This window comes from Rhinatrema bivittatum, chromosome 8 (genome assembly GCF_901001135.1).
Source record: "Rhinatrema bivittatum chromosome 8, aRhiBiv1.1, whole genome shotgun sequence".
NCBI lineage: Eukaryota > Metazoa > Chordata > Amphibia > Gymnophiona > Rhinatrematidae > Rhinatrema > Rhinatrema bivittatum.
Window position 1 is genome coordinate 210500925 of NC_042622.1, and position 14221 is coordinate 210515145.

The window sequence follows — 14221 nt, forward strand, 5'->3', positions numbered from 1 at the left end:
AGTCCCTCTGTTATTCTGACTTTCTGTTAATTTGTTTATGTTCTAGCTTTTGTGTGAATTCCAGCGGTGGCGATCCCCCCCGATGCAGCCCGCGGCGAAACACGGGACCGTGTCGGGGGACGCCATTAAGCCGGTGCTTGTATAACCTTGTGGAGTTGCCATATTGAAAAAATAAAAGACATCCTGTTTTATAAGACTGTTTGAATCAGTTTTGTCAGGATTACACATCCTCCTGCACTATATGTACATTGCGATGTTTACTATTTATCCAATTTCTGTTCAGACAGAATATGTATCTTTTCCTTGTGTCATTTTAAACAATAAAAATAATTACCGGACCTTTACTTTTTATTTTTGCTGTGAATTGTAATGAGCAGTGTGACACACATGTGAGCGTGGCCTGTCTGGTGTGTCATGATGGGAAAAAGGTTGAGAACCACTGTTCTAGCATATTCTTGTCCAGCATTTCAGAAGCATATGACTGTAGCAACCACTTTCCCCCAGCAACCCAGCACCTTTGCTAATGGTAAGCCTGGGGAAGGTTTAACCCTGAATGTCCTGATATCGCTGTTCTCTCACTGGAAAGGACTGGGACTGGGGGGATCATTATAGCAGCTTCCTCTTTTTCTTTACTTACACTATATATTTTAACAAGGTTGTGCTTTCTTCAGATACAACGTTGTGCCTTTCTTCCAGAACAGCTCTTCCTTTCTTTCACTTTCACTTTCCTGCAGCGCAAAGAAAGGCATATTTGAAAAAAAAATCCCTCCAAAGTTCTTTTATTTTATTGATTTTAAAATCTTACATTCCGCACATTTCCAGGAGTTCAAGGCAGATGACAAGCAATAAACATTCATAGTATCGTAAAAGTAACATCATAAAAAAAATCATGAACATTTTGGCAAATATAGTTAGACTCGAAGAGAACAGGAATGGGGACTGGGCCCCTGTGCTTGCCCCAGCCCATCCGATTCATGACTAATGATGTGTGCAAGTGCAGACTACTGACACTGCATGTACCTGGACTCCGCTGCACTAGCCCCTTGGTGCCTTAGACCTAAGAGCGCTTCATGAGATCTGTATTGATTTTTGGATCAAATTGGTGCTTGAATCCGTTCTGATTACCCTGCAATGCAAACAGGCCTCCAGCACTCCCAGTCCAGTGGTTGCTACCTCCATCATCCTAACCTTGTAGCTCTTCTCTGGGTCTGAGCCTCCAGAAAAATCAGCAGAACCCAGAGCTCAGAAAGCCCTGGGGTGACAGAGAATGTTCTCTGTCTCATTTGCTCCTTTCTCCTCCCTCCTCTTTTCCCACAGCACATCCATAGACCTGGAAACTCTCAAGGATTTTAAAAGAAACCGCCATGGATCTGGAGACGCCTGGCACATCTCAGGGTGGTGCCCCTTTGTCAGAGGAAGCTACAGCTGAATTAGGGTTGCCAGCCGGCTCCAGATTTTCAGGACAGGCTGATTCAGTCCTAGTTTTACCTCACTGCCTGCACGGATTTGTAGGTCTGGTATTCCTATTGATTACCCTAAAAAAAAAAAAAAGCAAGACTAAAAGCCCATGCAAGCAGTGGGGTAAAACCAGGACTGGATCAACCTGTCCTGAAAATCTGGAGCCAGTTGGCAACCCTAAGCTGAATTAGCTACTCAGGCTGGAAGGAGGTGGAAGCATTTGGACCACATGGCCAGGAGAAGGCAGAATTGGCTTGCATGAGATGGAGGAAGCGGAAGCAGCAGCTTTGAAGGCCAGAGGAAGAAGGAATCTGCAGCGGAGGCTTCAGAGGTGGGAGGATTAGAGGCTAGTGGGTTTTGGTCTGGGGGCAGGAACGGGACAGAGTGCTAAGGTCAGATCTGAAGGAGGAAGAGGGAGAACGTCGGGGTCTGGGAAAGCAAGGGGCTGTCTTCCTGGTCCCGCCTGGTGCTTGATGAGGAAGGGGACTGATGTCGATACACCACTATTGATTGGTGTACCTCCTGGGTTCCTTGGTGCCAATGCCTGCAGTGCTGATATTGATGGGCTGGACTTATGATACCCAAAGTGCTTTTCCACGAGGTCAAGCCGAGAACGATGACCTCTGGTGGTCATATTTGTACAGAGGGGGCACCCCATCCAAAGGACTCATCTATCATGGGGATCCATGATAGATATGATCCTCTCGCACGGGGGGCGCTTGTCAATGACAATGGCTTTCTTCACCTTCTGGGGCATCAATCAAAAAAATGAATGCAGTGAAATCAAAAGACCCAATGTTGGGAAAAAACATGACCTAGGCGGTCTTGATGCACTGGTAGGGTGCACTATATGGCTGTTGAAAAAAAAAAAAAAAGAAAACTTAACAAATGCTTAAAAAACCTACTTAAAGGTGACTAAAGGGGTGAGAGAAGACCATGGGGCCCTGCAAGAAATGAATCTTGTGCTTCTGGGAAGCAAAACTTCCATGGTAAACAGAAGAGAGAAAAGGGACCCTGTGTGGACATATGGTGGTATAGCATGCTAGATAAGCTGGATGGTCTTTTTCTGCCATCATGTTTCTATGTTTTTATGCCCAGTAGGGCATATTCAAGGCATGTGCATTCGTTTTAAACGAATGGCACATCCAAACTGAAAACAGCCAAAACGAAAATACCATCAAATTTTCTGGTATTTTTGTTTTGTTTTAAAGAAAATGGCCTCCCCAAGGCCTTCCAACCTACTTCCCATCCCATAAAGCAAGCCTCAAGGCCTGGACCTACTTGGCTGGGCTCAGCCGAGCCCAACTGGCACCTCCCTAGGTCCCTCCAATCCCCTCCTGCATCATAAAACAAGCCTCAAGACCTGGGCCTACCCAGTTGGGCTGAGCTGAGCCCAGCTGGTGCCTTCTCGGGCCCTTTTGAACCCTCTACAGAAAAATTGCTGAGGCTGGAATCTTCTCTGGTCTCCTCTAATCCCTTCCATGATGATCGAGGGTGAAGAAAAGTGTAGCAGTGATGCCCATTCACACCTGGCCCATCCCATTCCTTTTAAAAATTGTATCAGCTGGTGCCAAAGTGAAATTATTTTGATGTTTGTCTCAGAGCTGGCTAAAGCCATAATGTTGTGCAGATGTACAACATAATGCACTGGCCTCAGGGTGGATGGCGTATTTTTAAAGGAGCTCCTGCCCTTTTCTTTGCCATTGACCCCCATGGAAGGGGTAAGTGGGGGCCAGGGAGATCCCTAGCAAGTTTTCTTCAGGGCTGTCAGGGGGACCTCGGAGAGCTCCAGGTAGAACAGAGCCTCAAAGCTTGCTTCATGGGGCAGAAAGTGGTCGGAAGAGCCTGGGGAGGCCCTGGCTGGGCTTGGCCCAGATGAGTTGGGTAGACCCGGACCCCAAGGCTTGATTTGCAGGGCAAGAGAGGGGTTGGAAGGCCTCAGGGAAGCCCATTTTGCGGGGAAGGGATTTGTTGTTATTTTAATGTTTATTTTGGTTCAGAAAGGAAACTGAACTGAAATAAACAAACACATAGAAAAATGAAGGAAAAAATGCCCCCCCCCCCCAAAAAAAATAAATCAAAACAAAATTATTTGGCCTGCACATCCCTAACATGCTTATAGTTTCTAGAAACTTTGAAATCACACTGCCATGCTGGGTTCCATCCGATGATATCACTCGTGTGTGATGACTGACATCCTGCTTGTCATCGGAGAGCATTCTTTACATGGTATCTAAAGTCGTTGAACATGAATCAAGCATTGTGGTGGCTGGCTCTGTGATCACCCTACTTCTCTGCAAATGAAGATCATCTCTCCTTCATGGATGGCAGCTGATTACCGAGGGCCTTTTTTTTTCAACAAGCATCTTGTTCATTCAGGTATGTGTAACCCTTCCTTAGTGTACAACTCGGGTACGGAGGGGGACATAAAGTTATTTGTAAGTTCTTCGGGGAAGGGACCCTGGATAGCTTTTTCTTCTCTTCCCATCCCGAGGGGTAGGTCCTTTGGACTAGGGGTGGAAAGGAGTCCTCTCTGGTCCCAGAATGGGGTGGCTGGGGTGTTCAGCTGATTTTCCCTCATTGTACTGTGAACTGTGTGTTGTGTGCCAAACAAACCACACTCAGACCACATAGGCAGTGTCCAAAATATTATTTTACTGATACACTTTCATTGAATGGCACAATTAGATATGGTGAATCACACACCAGCGCCTCTGCAGTTTCTCTCAGAATTACAGATCTTTTCTCCTCTATCTGTGCAGTGGTCTTTATTAGGCCAAGAATCCATCCACACTTCTGGATTAGATGTGCAGTGGTCCCTCTGGGTTAGCCCCCCCCCCCCCTTGGCTGAACAGGAAACCCCTCCCGATGGCACAAAATCCTATCCTGGCACAGAATTCAATGTCTCTATCCCTCAGGGCTCTGGTAGATGCCAGATGGGTGTCCTCCCTTGAATGTGGATCTTTTACTCACAGTTAGTAATGAATCTCCTGGTGGGATTCCTGGTGGTGGGAATCCTTGGCGAATTGCAGGGTTTGCCAGTTCCCTTGATGGGCAGGAAGAGGGGCAGAAAACCCTTCCTCCCAGATGTTGGAAAACAAATCTTCTTCCCCAACTTAGATAATCAGGATTCCGCTGCAATGGGTCACCTCCTTTGTTGGGCAGATCTTCCCTAAACACTGGGCATCTTCAGCCCAGGGTTCCACTTTCCCTGGGCTTCGGAAAGGCCCAGGCCTTCAGCAGGGCTCCTCTAAATGAAAGTTCAAAATCCCAAAAATCAGTCCCAGAGCAGCCACTCTGCACCTTGTGAGGAGAGTACAGCAGCGGAGCCCTTTGGCCTGTCCTGGAGGGGTCTCGGATGGTTTCTGAGGCTCCAGGTAGGCCCAAAATCCAAGTTAGGAAAAATACAATCTCTCCTTCTCAATCTCAATTTAGACTGCCCCCAGAGCCTATGTCAGAGCTCTGCTATAAAGCCTCAGGACTAAGGGTATCCATTACAGCTCTGCCAGTGGGAGGGCTGTCCATGAATGGGTACTCCCCTAATTATCTCTCTAACTGCACTAGGCTGTTACAGGACCTATTAGTAACCCAAAATGTGGTTTGGGTTACAGATGTGATTTGAAGACTACTGGTGTGCTAGTGAAGAGTCCCCTGAACCCTGAGTGCCACAGAGTCTGTTCTTTAGACCAGTGGTTCTCAACCTTTTTTTGGCCGGGACACACCTGACAGATGGTTCTCACATGTATGACACTGAACATGTGACCATCACGGGGCTAAAGGTAAACATGCACTCTGCATCCACAGGAATCCCCTCAACCCCCAGCAATGGGTGCAGAGTTGTACAGGGCATTACCCTGTACAACTCATCATACAAAAAAGATATTCTGGTTCTGATGACATCCCAGTAAAAGCAAAACAAACTCCCTTTACTACCAGACACAATAGCCTTCCTTATGAAAAGACAATAATTTACCACTAATGCATGTCCTATTGAGACAGCACAACAAATAAGATTGATAGAAATGCCTACATGCTAGTAAGATACCTCGCCTCAGTCACACACACAGAACTGACCTTCACCAAGTACAGAAAAACCACAAATTATAAATATGGAGACTGGAATGGAAAGCCAAGAAAGCCACTCTGCATGCAGTGTGAACCTGCAGAAATGGAAAGAGAAATATAGCACCTAACAGACTCTCAGGATTTGCAATAATGCACACAAACTAACCCGCACAAAGTTACACCTGTGTTATGGAACACACTCAACAGTAACAATCCTATCTAAGAAATACAACTATTAAACCAGGCCCTAAACACTAATATACCTCCTATTAGGAAAACAGAATAAGCCAAGCTGCTATAGATCCCCACTCAGAAATAATTGAAAACTATACTAATAAATGTTACAAAACAGCTGATGAACAGAATAACATCCAACAAATAAAAACTCATAAAAATTATTTAAAATTGTCCAAATATCAATAAAATATTTCAAAACAGCAGACATCACATAATACCTAATAATTAAAATGGCAGTCAATCAAGAAAAATAAACTTAAAAGCCACCTTTACTTACCCTCTCCTGCAACTCTCCTACTCCTTTCCCTTGCAGGTCAATAGCACTCACCAGAAGCAGCAGTGGCTGCTGAAGCTCTGTCCTCACAGTCCTCTTCCTTAGGGCCCACAACCAGTCACTCACACACAGTCTCTGTCTCACACAGACCAGTAACGTCCCTAACCAGTCACTCTTCCTCACACATACACCAGTCACCTCCCTGACCAGTCTGTCTCTCACATGCACACACCAGTCACCTCCCTGTCCAGTGTCTGTCTCTCACACGCACACACACACCAGTCACCTCCCTGACCAGTATCTGTCTCTCACACACACAAACCAGTCAGCTCGCTGACCAGTCTGACTCTCTCACACACACACACACCAGTCACCTCCCTGACCAGTCTCTCTTCATCACACACACTCCAGTCACCTTGCTGACCAATTTCTGTCTCTCACACACAGACACCAGTCACCTCTCTGATCAATCCCTGTCTCTCACACACAGACATCAGTCACCTCACTGACCAGTCTTTCTCACACACACACACTATGGCGCTGGCCCGGGGGTGTGGTCGAGGCCCCCGGACCAGCCCCCGGATCGGATGATGGCACGCCAGCAGTCCGCTGGCGCACGCAGATTTACGCCTGCTGAAAGCACACTCTCGTCCTTCTATTACCTATTAGCCCTCTGGAACACTGCCAGGTAATCTCAGTAGCATGTTTTAATATGCATAATGAAGTGTAGTAATGCTGTTTGTGAATTGTTTTGTCTTGAATTGTATGTTTCAGCTTGTATGTCTGTTTTATGAAATTATGTATTTTTGTTTTTTATTGTAAATTCCTTTATATAGGTGGTATGTTAAGTTTGAATAAACATAAACATTTCCTCCCCTGGAGCTCCTAAGATCACTCTAACACTAAAAGCAGGCAGGTACTGGGGCCAGCTTGGAGTGAGGTCTAGAAAAGAAAACCCAAAGTTACCGCTGCTATTGGGTAAACATGTGCAGAGTCTGCAAGCATTATAAAGACAAACCTGCCACTCGCAGTTCTCTCTCTACATTCCAATTCCTGGTACGTAGTTGCCATGTCTGTCCTTCACCACCATGCGAGTCATCTTCTGTAGGCACTGCAAGCGGTAGTTTTCATATGCCTCCTGTGTCACATCCTTCAGACGCTGCATGTGAGCCTTCAGCTCTGCCCGCAGTATCATAAGGTCACTGACAGCAGGATCCTCCACTGCGGAGTGAGAGAATGAGGTGAGAAAGAGAGCCTTCAACCCAGTGACCTGAACCAGACTGGCACTGGGAACCTCACCCTCCAATTCCGTCCCCTGTTTTTTGCCTGAACCAAGGGATATCAAATCTTCCCTATGCTGCTGGCATAAAATGCACTTTATGCGATCTTTCATCACTCAGCTGTGCATTTGAGGGGTATGTGGAAGCAGTTGTCCAGGCTAAGAAAATTGTAACAGCTGGGCATAATATTCATGAGACTCACAAGCTTCTCAAAATTCATCAAATAGCTATTCAGAATCCATCAGCCAATTGCACACCCTATTTATTTTTTTTATTTAACTTTTTTATATACCAACATTCAAGACGGTGGTCCCATCATGCTGGTTCACAAGAAACAGGGGTGTAATTATAATAAACTTTACCATTTAAACAATAGTGCAGAAAAGCAGTTACAAATAACAAGGAAAACATTTGCCATTTGCATTTGCCAATTGTTTTCACCCCTTGTTGTGAATTCCACTCATCGGGCAAGTCTACGCTTATCTATGCCCTTCTCCTTCATCACCAGCTCCAGATTCGGTTTTCCACCTTGCTGCTCTGTACGCCTGGAATAAACTTCCTGAGTTGGTGCGTCATGCTCCCTCTCTGACATTATTCAAATCCTGCCTAAAAAAACCCCACCTTTTTGAGGCTTGCTTTTAAATCTTATCCTCTGGTTTATTGATTTACTTCACAGATTTATAATCTGCATATCGCAGAGCATCAATGCGGATTACAACCAAAATACAAAATAAAACATGACAGCACAATAAAACTAAATATATGACAAACATAAATTAAAAGCTTCAGAGAACAAATAGGTTTTCAGTGCCTTTCGAAACATCATAAAATCAGTAATAACACTAAGCTGATTCAGTATAGTATTCCATAATTCAGGACCCACAACAGAAAAGATTTTAGAGCGAGTGCCAAGTAATCTAACAGATGTATGAGATGGGACTGTTAACAAATACTGAGAAACAGAACGCAGTGGGCGAGCAGTATTTCTTTAAACTGTTTACACTGTTTTACAGGCGACTATTTTATCAAAGATTGATTACTGCAATGCATTGCTAATAGGTCTTCCTAAAACTACAATTCAACCCTTGCAAATTTTACAAAACGCAGCTGCCCGCATCATCACTGACACAAGCCGCCATGAGCACATCACTCCAGCACTTCAATCATTACACTGGCTACCCGTGGCATCCAGAATAATATATAAATCCTTGACGCTGATTCATAAAACCATCCACAACAGAGATATGAATTGGTTCACTGATCACCTACAATTCAAAACATCAATCCGCCCAACCAGATTCCAGCATTTAGCTAAACTGAAGATCCCTGCATCCAACCTGACTAATCTTTCCACTACAAAAGAACGTTCATTCATCATTGCTGGATCCAGAATATGGAACACTATGCCATCAGAATTACGCCAAGAATTTTGCTACAAAAAATTTAAACAAAACTTAAAAACCTGGTTATACAAAAAAGCCTACTATTCTTGAACTGAGTCCTTTGCTTTGCGTTCTAGTTAGTCCCACAGACACTCATATTCTGATATTTATCTTCATTATACAAAGTTTTATATGGATTTGTATTCTTTCAGTTATAATGTTATATTGTAAAGCTCTATGCTGAATTAATGTTTGAATGTAAACCGAGGTGATGTTACTTACGTGCCCCGGTATATTAAAAACCCGTAAATAAATAAATAAATAAATAAATAAATAAATAAATAAACAAACAAAAGGAATCCGAATACAGAGATTTATGTACCAAAGACAGTATTTGCACCCTTACGTTCCTAGCCTCTGCACATACCGTAATTGTAATTTATTGTCTGGAGATGATAACCTTAAATCCTGGTTCTCCTGATTGTTGTAATAACCATTTTATAATAAATGAAATTCCCAGTCTTATTTGTCCTGGATATTTTTCTTGACTACATTGTAGCAGGTCGATGCAATAGAGTGCACTTAGGCTAGCGCACCCGGGTAACATTCTATTGGTCGCGCATTTTGGACACGCTGAAATCCCCAATGCAATATGGGTTTGTGCACATCCAAAATGTGCGTTTAATCGAGCACATAGCTTATAGCACGCAACAGATTCAAATTCCATGTAGATGAGGCTATAAGCTATTACCTCATGATGCCAAAAATTGCCACATGGCCAGGACACACTTTTTAATACGGCAAATATAAGCCCTACCTGGGAGCTGGTCTTAATGCATGCTGCACTCAAGGGCACAGAGAAAACAAAATCCTGTTTTCTGTGATTCCTCCTATTAGTACCGTTGCGATACTAAACAGGAGGAACTACAGAAAGCAGAATCATGTCACGCTTAAGGGCTCAACAAAAAAAAAATCCTGCTTTCTGTGGTGCCTCCTATTAGTATCATCGCAATTCTAAACAGGAGGCACTACAGAAAGCAGAATCATGCCACACTCAAGGGCTCAACAAAAAAAAAATCCTGCTTTCTGTGGTGCCTCATAGGGGGAACCACAGAAAGCAGCATCCCCAAGGTCTGGCCCAACTGGAACCCCTGCCAGCAGTGAGTGAGGGAGTGAATACATTATTATTAAGAGCCTGACACTTAATATTCATTTAGTCTCTCCTTCACTTACTGCCGATTGGTCCATTCACTGTTGCATATCAGTGAAAGGATCGATCCCCTTTCAGAAGGCTGTCCTGAAAGGGGATTGGTCCTTTCACTGACAAGTGTCAGTGAAAAGGACCAATCAGAAACAGCCCTGCCTGGGGTGGGAAGGGACTCTGGCCAGGCTGTTGTGGGCACACACAGCCACGTCTTCTGGGCGCCCGATGCAGAGCGCTAGGGATGCACAAATTATCCATTGCGCAGCCCTTTTAGCATGGCAGCCTTTTGCATCGGGCACCCAGGAGAGAAGGATGTCCACGTGTTCAAAAAACCTGTGCCCAATTTGGATGCACGTTTTTTTACGCAATGATATTGCATCGGCCTGTAAGTGCTACAGAGAAGGGACTGTCTCGTACTATATATATATATTGTTATAATAGTGATGACTTTATCTCCTTGGAGATAGGAGCCAGGTCTGGGACTCTCACACAGTACAGAACACTGCCACTGGGCCAGCTCTGACTTGCACAGGTTTGAAGAAGACTCCGAAAGCTGCAGCCACAAACCTTCCACGATGCCCCACGGGTAGAGTCGGCCGAGCACACGTTTGCCTTCCTTTTCCACTAGAGTGTTACTGGCGATTACAGCAAAGGGCTGGCACCTCTGAAACAAGACAATGGCAGAGTGAAACAGGAAACCTGTGCTGCTCCTAGTGACCAGAACAGGACACAGGAGCCTGCACTCACCCCCATGATCTTTCTCCCGGGCAATGTCGGAGGGATGTACACTGACCTGGTGACCTGTCTCCAGACAGTGACACAGAGACCCGCACTGACCCTGTGAGCTTTCCTCCATACAATCTACACTCATCCAGTGACCAAGATGGTCACAAGGCTCTGCCACTGACCCTGTGACCTTTCCACTGTACTGCCTTGACGCCACGACCATTCCCCCCAAACTGACTCCAATACCTTTTCCCACATCGAAAGCAGGACCTGCACTGACTCTGTCACCTTTCCATTGAATGCTGACCGAGACCTGCTCTGAATCTACACAGCTTTTCCCTTGGACGGTAGTGCAGGATCCTGCACCGACCCCTCCCCTGAGACCCTGTCCTGGACAGCCAACTCCTTACCTTCAACTCCAGGTTTTGCTTTCTGAATTCGTCCTCATCATCAGAGTCAGTATAGGAGAACGGATATATCTGGATCCCGAAGTGCTCGAGCTCCTCCTGGATCTGGGGGTAGGAGGAGGGACGGCAGGGAGAGAAACGTGGCGATACCCAGAGAGAGAAACATGGAGACACAATTTGTAACGGGTCAAAAATTGGCAATAGAGAAACGCAGGAGAGCGTAGGCAGTAATCAGCACTTCAGAGCATGCCTTTGGATACGAGACACAGAGAATGGGACTGGGGAAGAGGCTTGGACCCATTTGATGTGAATTAGAAAAATTCTTACCTCAGTCAAAACAAAGCTGAAGGTTTCAAATTTAACCACCCCCCCCCCAAAAAAAAAAAAAAAGACTAGCCAACCTACATTTCTAGCTATTATTTTGGACCTCTCTGGTGCCCCATAACCCTTGTAAGCGACTTAGTGACCTTACCCTGCGCTTCTTATGTGCGACTTCTGTTCTTGTGAGCGTGTCAGCCTTTGCCAGGATGGGCACAATGTTCACTCTCTCATGCAAAGCCTTCATGAACTCGACATCCAAAGGACGTAATCTGCAGAGGGAACGGGCAGCGTTCAGCCAGTACTAACCTGCACCTTTCTGACCACCTGCAGGGCCCTGCTGGAGCCAACCAGGTCTCTAGCAGTGTGAGCTTCCTCCCAGCAGTGCCCTGTCAGTGCTAGTTTGCCCATTTGGGGGTCATCCTGGAATATGCCCACAAGCAGCTCATTCCGCATTCTCTCTCTTTATAGTGCCCATGTCCAGTGGAGAATTCTGGACCTGTGAAAGTGGTGGGCCGCAATGCATGGCGTACCCATGTCCAAAGGGAGAGATGAAGTAGAGGCAGCAGTTGACCCGGTTATCCAGAATATTCTTTCGGTTCAGTCCGCTCTCATCTCGGAAGTACTGTTCAAACTGCTGATCCACATAGTCTGCAATGGATTTCCAACTGAGAGAGAAAGGAAAAGACTCTATGGGGTGGCCTACAGAAAAATAAATATTCCATACCCAGCCTTACACACCTAAAATATGCATCTCTCTATTCGCCTCTGCAGCACCTCCTGCTGGCTAGGACACAAACCTCTCTATCTTCTACCCTGCAGCACCTCCTGCTGGCTAGGACACAAACCTCTCTAATCTCTGAGTTGTGTCACACCCTGCAGCACCTCCTGCTGGCTAGGACACAAACCTCTCTATCCTCTGAGTTGTGTCACACCCTGCAGCACCTCCTGCTGGCTAGGACACAAACCTCTCTAATCTCTGAGTTGTGTCACACCCTGCAGCACCTCCTGCTGGCTAGGACACAAACCTCTCTATCCTCTGACTTGTGTCACACCCTGCAGCACCTCCTGCTGGCTAGGACACAAACCTCTCTATCCTCTGACTTGTGTCACACCCTGCAGCACCTCCTGCTGGCTAGGACACAAACCTCTCTATCCTCTGAGTTGTGTCACACCCTGCAGCACCTCCTGCTGGCTAGGACACAAACCTCTCTATCCTCTGAGTTGTGTCACACCCTGCAGCACCTCCTGCTGGCTAGGACACAAACCTCTCTATCCTCTGAGTTGTGTCACACCCTGCCACACCTCCTGCTGGCTAGGACACAAACCTCTCTATCCTCTGAGTTGTCACACCCTGCAGCACCTCCTGCTGGCTAGGACACAAACCTCTCTAATCTCTGAGTTGTGTCACACCCTGCAGCTCCTCCTGCTGGCTAGGACACAAACCTCTCTAATCTCTGAGTTGTGTCACACCCTGCAGCTCCTCCTGCTGGCTAGGACACAAACCTCTCTATCCTCTGAGTTGTGTCACACCCTGCAGCACCTCCTGCTGGCTAGGACACAAACCTCTCTAATCTCTGAGTTGTGTCACACCCTGCAGAACCTCCTGCTGGCTAGGACACAAACCTCTCTAATCTCTGAGTTGTGTCACACCCTGCAGCTCCTCCTGCTGGCTAGGACACAAACCTCTCTATCCTCTGAGTTGTGTCACACCCTGCAGCACCTCCTGCTGGCTAGGACACAAATCTCTCTATCCTCTGAGTTGTGTCACACCCTGCAGCACCTCCTGCTGGCTAGGACACAAACCTCTCTATCCTCTGAGTTGTGTCACACCCTGCAGCACCTCCTGCTGGCTAGGACACAAACCTCTCTATCCTCTGAGATGTGTCACACCCTGCAGCACCTCCTGCTGGCTAGGACACAAACCTCTCTATCCTCTGAGTTGTGTCACACCCTGCAGCACCTCCTGCTGGCTAGGACACAAACCTCTCTATCCTCTGAGTTGTGTCACACCCTGCAGCACCTCCTGCTGGCTAGGACACAAACCTCTCTATCCTCTGAGTTGTGTCACACCCTGCAGCACCTCCTGCTGGCTAGGACACAAACCTCTCTATCCTCTGAGTTGTGTCACACCCTGCAGCACCTCCTGCTGGCTAGGACACAAACCTCTCTATCCTCTGAGTTGTGTCACACCCTGCCGCACCTCCTGCTGGCTAGGACACAAACCTCTCTATCCTCTGAGTTGTGTCACACCCTGCAGCACCTCCTGCTGGCTAGGACACAAACCTCTCTATCCTCTGAGTTGTGTCACACCCTGCCGCACCTCCTGCTGGCTAGGACACAAACCTCTCTATCCTCTGAGTTGTGTCACACCCTGCAGCACCTCCGGCTGGCTAGGACACAAACCTCTCTATCCTCTGAGTTGTGTCACACCCTGCAGCACCTCCTGCTGGCTAGGACACAAACCTCTCTATCTTCTGAGTTGTGTCACACCCTGCAGCACCTCCTGCTGGCTAGGACACAAACCTCTCTATCCTCTGAGTTGTGTCACACCCTGCAGCACCTCCTGCTGGCTAGGACACAAACCTCTCTATCCTCTGAGTTGTCACACTCTGCAGCACCTCCTGCTGGCTAGCACCACAAACTTCTCTAGCCTCTGAGTTGTTCTCTATTCCACCTGCTGCAGCACACCCTGCACCAAGGTTTGTACATGAGGCCTTTCAGCACTGTCACATTTTCCATATTACAGGATTGGGCAGTGAAGTGAAGAGGCCAGCTCTGATGTTTCACGCCGAGAGGATGAGACAGTGCCAGGGGATTTCATGTTCCTGTCATTCAATGAAATGGCCACTAAAAGTCAGCAATGCTTC

At 46.6% G+C, this 14221-nt stretch overlaps 1 protein-coding gene across 4 annotated transcripts in view; it reads right to left on the reverse strand.

Annotated features, from left to right (window-relative positions):
• Positions 1-531: 531 nt before the first annotated feature.
• The window catches only part of LOC115098066 (septin-4-like), a 91888-nt gene continuing 78198 nt past the window's right edge, over positions 532-14221 (reverse strand). For all 4 annotated transcript variants that reach the window (XM_029614367.1, XM_029614368.1, XM_029614366.1 and 1 more), the window contains 6 exons: positions 11885-12019; positions 11506-11623; positions 11037-11138; positions 10468-10564; positions 7053-7255; positions 532-728 (listed from right to left, as the gene is read on the reverse strand). In XM_029614367.1, coding sequence (XP_029470227.1) covers positions 7074-7255; positions 10468-10564; positions 11037-11138; positions 11506-11623; positions 11885-12019 — 634 coding nt within the window. In that variant the 3' untranslated portion in view covers positions 532-728; positions 7053-7073. The remainder of the gene's footprint in view (positions 729-7052; positions 7256-10467; positions 10565-11036; positions 11139-11505; positions 11624-11884; positions 12020-14221) is intronic.